Genomic DNA, 6789 nt, shown 5'->3' on the forward strand with positions numbered 1-6789 from the left:
CTGTTAGCTGGTAGAGCTGGACACAGAGAGAGAGGAAGACTGTCTACTAGTGTCTCTAGCTGAGCTAGCTGGTAGAGCTGGACACAGAGAGAGAGGAAGACTGTCTACTAGTGTCTACTGATAGCTGGTAGAGCTGGACACAGAGAGAGAGGAAGACTGTCTACTAGTGTCTACTGATAGCTGGTAGAGCTGGACACAGAGAGAGAGGAAGACTGTCTAGCTGGACACAGAGAGAGAGGAAGACTGTCTACTAGTGTCTACTGATAGCTGGTAGAGCTGGACACAGAGAGAGAGGAAGACTGTCTACTAGTGTCTACTGATAGCTGGTAGAGCTGGACACAGAGAGAGAGGAAGACTGTCTACTAGTGTCTACTGATAGCTGGTAGAGCTGGACACAGAGAGAGACGAGCTGCCAGGAGCTTCCTCACCACCCACCAGTCAAAGAAACAAGACGATGTATAAACAACTGCTTCTAGCAGATGACAACATGTTTAATTTAATGAGATGGATACCATTTTGTGTGCAGAAAATCTACTTGAATTAAAAGTAGAATGTGTGTGTTTAAAATATGTGACTTGATTTATTTATATACCTACACTAAGATGCTACATGCCATGCACTGTGATCCTTATCTACTGCTGTACAGTTAATGAAATCTGCATTTATATATGATACATTGATAATCATTATTCCTGCCGGTGATGTGGGTTGTCATATTTATTAGATGGATAGATCTTATGAAATGACTTATCATAATTAAAGTAGCTATAACAGCACTGCAACTGTAGAATCTGAAGGATGTCAACTATGTCTCATGAATACAATAGTTATTACTGGCGCTCAATACATCCCACATGACATGCTTTGACAAAACACACACACACACACACACACACACTTACCGTTTGATTGGAGAGATGTTTGTCATTTCTTCTAATGTACTCAATCAACAGTGGAGATTTGACATCAGATCTTCCAGTATATGGGAAGGTAATTGTTCTGAAGGAATGTTGACGTAAATCAAACTAGCGTAGCCTCCAGTAGACTATTCTAGAGCTGTTTTTCCCCTGCCAATCAACACACAGAGACATACACAACAATAATAACTGAATAAAGAAGACATTGGTGATTTTATGAGTTTTAATCCATTCAAAATGATTATGTTATTGTCATTAAATGTATTACGTATGAATCATGTGTTCAAAAAGAATGTTGTTCCATTTGTACTGTATGCCTCTATTAACTTTGCTCCTATTGTATGCTAATTGTGTTCCGGCCCGCCAACTATTAGCTCTGAAAACCTTTTGGGCCCAGAGGCAAAAACCTAGTTGACGAACCCTGTCGTACGGTGTATGGGAACGATGCAATGACATCATCACCTGATGATATCATTGTCAGCCAATCATTTGTGAGGAGTCTGGTTCTGCTGGACTGGACGGACTGGAGACTGAGTCTTAAATTAAATTGAACCCTATTCCCTATATAGTGCACTTTGTTTGATCAGAGCCCATTGTAGTGCACTAGTTTTAAACCAGAGCTCTATGGTTCCATCAAAAGCATCGAACTGTATAGGGAATAGTTTGTTTGATCAGAGCTCATTGTAGTGCACTAGTTTTAAATCAGAGCTTTATGCTTTCATCAAAAGCATCGAACTGTATAGGGAATAGGGTGGTATTTGGGACGCGGGCAGTGTCCCCTAAGAACTGAGGACAGGAGCCCGGTTTTGATATCTAGACTGGACTGGAGACATTGAAACATGGAGATAACTGTACAGTCTGTAGTGATGAACTGATGGGAGATGGAGGATGAGTGGTAGCTGGTTGGGAAAAAGGCCCTTGGCTGGTGCTCTCTCCATCAGCGCTACACCACACACTCACAGACGTACACACACACACAGTTCCCCATTGTTCTATTGTTCCGTTCCAATCTGCACCACCACTCACAGGTCACAATGGTGACGACATGACAACATGTTCCGTTGGCCCACTACAATGCCAAGACATTTACTCTTGGTGACCATCCTAATCCTTTGGTTTGAAGCGAATATAGGCTACTGTATCCTAGAATAGATGAATTCACACAGAGGAGTTTCCCAGAGAGGAATTGAAAGACTGATGATTTTATTGGGTTTTACACTGACAGACAGACAGACTGACAGACAATAGGGTTATCGGAGGACAACAGGGACACATGAAATAACAAAATGATTTCACAATTCCCTTCATAACCTCCTAGTGCATCTTTTAAAAGAATGAGAAAAAGCACCACCGAATAATAATAACATTAACATTCCAAAGTATTAAAAAGTATAAATACTAAGAGAGGAGGGTTTTTCATGTTGTCTGGGTGGAATCATGGAATCATAGAATCTCGGAATCATGGAATCATAGAATCATGGGGTTTTGTGGCATTCCGATCAGACGTAACCTTTGACCTGAGCAGCAGGTCCTCTACGGGGGCTGCTGTCGCTGCTGAAGGTCGGAGACCCGGGGATGCCGGGAGGACTCGACCCGGCATACAGCAGCGACCCACCAATCAGGAGCAAGGCCGACGCCCCCCAGCCCAGGTATAGGGCGGGGCCTAGCTCTCTCTTGTGCGGCGCGGCCACGTGGGGATCATAGAAGTCCCTGATAATGGAGTGGGCCGTCCAGCAGATAGGAACCAGGTAGAGAAACCCAGCGATGCCGAACAGAAAGCCGGAGATCCTTGCAATACGAGCCTTCAGACTATTCTGACCAATACACTTGGTGCACTTTACCCCCACCACACCTAAAGCCAGGGCCAGGCCACAGAGGAGGACGGAGAGCACGGTGAGGCCCCGGGCCGCCTGCATGTCGCTGGGCAGGGCCAAGAGACTGTCGTACACCTTGCACTGGATCTGGCCCGTTGATTGGACGATGCAGGTCATCCACAGCCCCTCCCAGATAATCTGAGCCGTCACGATGTTGTTGCCGATGAAGGCGGTGACGCGCCACAACGGAACAGAGCATACCAGGAAGCCGCCCACCCAGCCAACCAGAGACAAGATCAGGCCCAGGAGCTGCATGCCGGTGGTCGCCATGATTAAGGTGTCAGGCTGTTGTTGTTGTTGTGGCAGTAGTAACGGTTGTGGTGACGGTTGACGATGTCTACCGGTATTTGGCTGGATTTTCGTAAGTATTTGTACCACGTTGGTTGTTACTGGGATGTTAAAGTCCTTTCTCTTTGTCTCACTAAAATAGTCCCAAGCCGTGGAAAGTCTATGCACCCCCGAAATCTTGAAAAACAGATGTCTTCCTCCTCTTCTTCTTCTTCTTCTTGACCCTCTCCTTCTCTCTGGTTGATGTGGAGACCAACTGGGGACAGACGAGGCCGAACGTCCTAACAACCAGATGAAATAAAAGCAGTGGTTAGTATAGTGATCCAGTTGAGGACATTTCTGAACTGCACTTATGCAAATGAACTTCTAAATCACCAGAATAATAGCAAATCAGATCATGAATCATTGTGTTTACTTGATAGCTACCTACACAAATAGCTAGCTAGAACAAAGTGTTAATAAGATAAATTCATTAAAAAGATTCAAAGCAATATAAATAAAAGTTCTCCAGTAGGCATCTACTGAGGGAGCTAAGAGCTGTGTTGTCAGTCATAAGTACCATTCACCCAGTCTATTGAATCCTACACAGATTAGCATAGCATTCATAAACATTTAAAAGTCCAAATAATCCCAGTGTTTAGCTACTGTAACTAATGTTTATCATAACTATTTGTAAACAGGCAGGGGGGAGGGCCTGAGAGTGACTGGATTCCAGTGTGGACCCGAATAAGCAGAGAGAGAACGGTTTCCATTGACTGTCCTACTGTGGGTGTTGGAGCTACGAGCTGCTACGCCTGCCTGGCCAGAACACTGGGTTATCTCAGGAAAACATGAGGAGGATCGGAACACAGCAGGGCTTTCATACAGGACTGGTACAGTGGGCCCAGGCTCTGTTGACTGAGGACCCAGCTCGGTTTAACTCTGTTCTGGTCCGTCTTAATTACACAGGGAGAAATAACAGCTGGACTGATACAATAGACTGATCAATCACTACTTGTATCGGCACAATTGATAGAGGTTAACCCGCTGGGCAAAAATTGGTTGAATCATCGTTGTTTCCACGTTGTTTCCACGTCGTTTCAACAACAACAAAAAATCTACGTGACGACGTTGAATCAACGTGGAAAACTTATCGGATCAAAAAGTCATGAACGTTTAGGACATTTAGTCTTTTTTTCCACCTAACTTTGAACCTAAATCCAATGACATGGTGACATGTGTTGTTCATTTCAAGTTGAATTCACGGTTAGTTGACAACTCAACCAAATGTAAATCCAAAACTTGACATTGAACTGACGTCTGTGCCCAGTGGGGTGATGAAATAAGACTATGATTAAAATATTGTCTAACAGGGGACCTTTATCTTTAGTTTCCCCTCTCTAGGTTCATGCCACATTGGTTAAAAAAAGAAAAGGCATCAGATACTTAAGCAATAAGGCCTGGGGGGGTGTGGTATATGGCCAATATACCACAGCTAAGGGCTGTTCTTAGGCACGACGCAACGCAGAGTGCCTGGATTACAGCCCTTAGTCATGGTATATTGACCATATGCCACACACCCCCGAGGTGCCTTATTGCTATTATAAACTGGTTACCAACGTAAATAGAGCAGTAGAAAGAAATGATTTGTTGTACCCGTGGTGTACGGTATACCACGGCTCTCAGCCAATCAACATTCAGGGCTTGAACCGCCCAGTTTATAAATTACAGTATCATACTAATGATAAAAGACAAGAAACACATTAATATAATAGAGTGAGATCTCAAAAGAGAATAAACACATTAGTATAATAGACAGTGAGATCCTAAAAGAGAATAAACACATTAGTATAATAGACAGTGAGATCCTAAAAGAGAATAAACAGATTAGTATGATAGACAGTGAGATCCTGACACAGACAGGTCCAACAAGCTACGGAACACCTTCTTAACCTTGAGGTGGAATGTTTCAATACCACAATGTTTTTGTTGACTGTACTAACGCCGTAGTATTTTCAATACACAAACAATACATTAGAGTACATTAGTCACCTCAGATGTAGTGTGATGGATCTCCTCTCCTCTTCCAAGCAGCGTGTTCTTCAGCAGTCCTGTGGAGCTGTGGTTGTATAGGTCAGAGGTGGATGTAGGTAACCGGTTGGCTGGTTCAGGGGGAGGCAGAGACAGGGGTCTTGAAGGTTCAGCTCAGTCCACAGGTACTAACGAGGACCTGAGAGGTCAGGTTGGCTTTTGCAGAGGGGGTGAAGAGCTTCAACATCCAGCGAGCTTCAACACCCAGGACAGGACAGGACTGGCGAGAGGGCTGCCCTCTGAGATGCCAGCTAGCGCAAGTCTGTGTGGCAGTGGGTAGAAGCATACACTTGTGTGTCTGTCAGTGTGTCTGTGTAAGCGTGTGTGACAGTGTGTGTAGCCGTGTTTGTGTGTCTCCCAGTGCCTGGTGTTCAAGTACAATGACACTCTGTTCTCCACTGCTGTTCTCTCTCTCCGACACCCCCACACCATCATCCATTCATTCCTCCATCCATCCAGGCCAACAACCCATTCTGTCTTCTTTTTCATCTTTTCGCCTCTTGTTCTTTGATGTGCTCCATTCTTTTCATCTCCCTGTTTCTAATGTTTTATGTGTTCAACTGAAGTTGGTGACTGAGGCGGGTCACAGAGGGCTCTAGTTCAGTTCTCTCCCTTTATTCTACCTCCTGTTCACATGTCTCCTGTCTCCTAAAGACCTGCCTTTAACTTGACCTTTGGGAGCTACGAAAGGACCGTTGTAGCTGTGGTAACCAACCATCAACCCGTTAACCATGCTGATCAACGACGAGAATTCAACTAACCAAGGAAAGAAACAGGAAGTACTGGGAGAACAGACAGGGATCGAAATAAAACTTTTTCTACGATTTATATTTAAGTAATTTACCAGACGCTCTTATCCAGAGTGACTTACAGTCAGTGCATTCATCTTAAAATAGCAAGGTGAGACACTCAACTCAATGAAGTAGTTATCAGCAAGGTCAGTGCTTGTAGGAAAAGACAAGTATAATTTAAGTTGGAGGGGAAATAAGACTGGGATGTCTTATTTAAGATACTCTTTGAAGAGGTACACACATTTTCAGAAGATGGACAGGGACTCTGCTGTCCTAGCTTCATGGGGAAGCTCGTTCCACCATTGGGGTGCCAGGACAGAGAAGAGCTTTGACTGGGCTGAGTGGGAGCTGCCCTCCCCTAGGGGTGGGAGGACCAAGACACCAGAACGGAGTACTCAGGGTTTTTTATTTAACCAAACCCTAACCCGGACGATGGTGAGACAATCACGGCCGGTTGTGATACAGCCTGGAATCAAACCAGGGTCTGTAGTGATGCCTCTAGCACTGAGATGCAATGCCTTAGACCGCTGCGCCACACGGGAGGTTGGGGTGTAGGGTTTGAGCCTGAAGGCAAGGAGGGGCAGTTCACCTTGCTGCTCCGTAGGTAAACACCATGGTCTTGTAGTAGATAGTTGGTCTTGAAGTGGATAGATGGTCTTGAAGTGGATAGATGGTCTTGTAGTGGATAGATGGTCTTGTAGTGGATAGATGGTCTTGTAGTGGATAATTGGTCTTGTAGTGGATAGTTGGTCTTGTAGTGGATAGTTGGTCTTGTAGTGGATAGTTGGTCTTGTAGTGGATAGTTGGTCTTGTAGTGGATAATTGGTCTTGTAGTGGATAGTTGGTCTT

General features: G+C 44.7%; 1 protein-coding gene across 1 annotated transcript; it reads right to left on the minus strand.

The window, feature by feature from the left end:
* Positions 1–2088: 2088 nt before the first annotated feature.
* On the minus strand, positions 2089–6204 carry cldnk (claudin k). Its single transcript, XM_024408170.2, has 2 exons — positions 5111–6204; positions 2089–3360 (listed from the first exon to the last, which is right to left on the minus strand). The coding sequence occupies exon 2, from the start codon at positions 3059–3061 to the stop codon at positions 2417–2419; it is 645 nt and encodes a 214-aa protein (XP_024263938.1). The 5' UTR covers positions 3062–3360; positions 5111–6204; the 3' UTR covers positions 2089–2416.
* Between the last annotated feature and the right edge of the window lie 585 nt (positions 6205–6789).

This window comes from Oncorhynchus tshawytscha, unplaced genomic scaffold, assembly GCF_018296145.1.
Source record: "Oncorhynchus tshawytscha isolate Ot180627B unplaced genomic scaffold, Otsh_v2.0 Un_contig_956_pilon_pilon, whole genome shotgun sequence".
NCBI lineage: Eukaryota > Metazoa > Chordata > Actinopteri > Salmoniformes > Salmonidae > Oncorhynchus > Oncorhynchus tshawytscha.

Coding starts and splice junctions, on each gene's coding strand:
- cldnk (XM_024408170.2), bottom strand. CDS start 3,061: ATGGCGACCACCGGCATGCAGCTCCTGGGCCTGATCTTGTCTCTGGTT.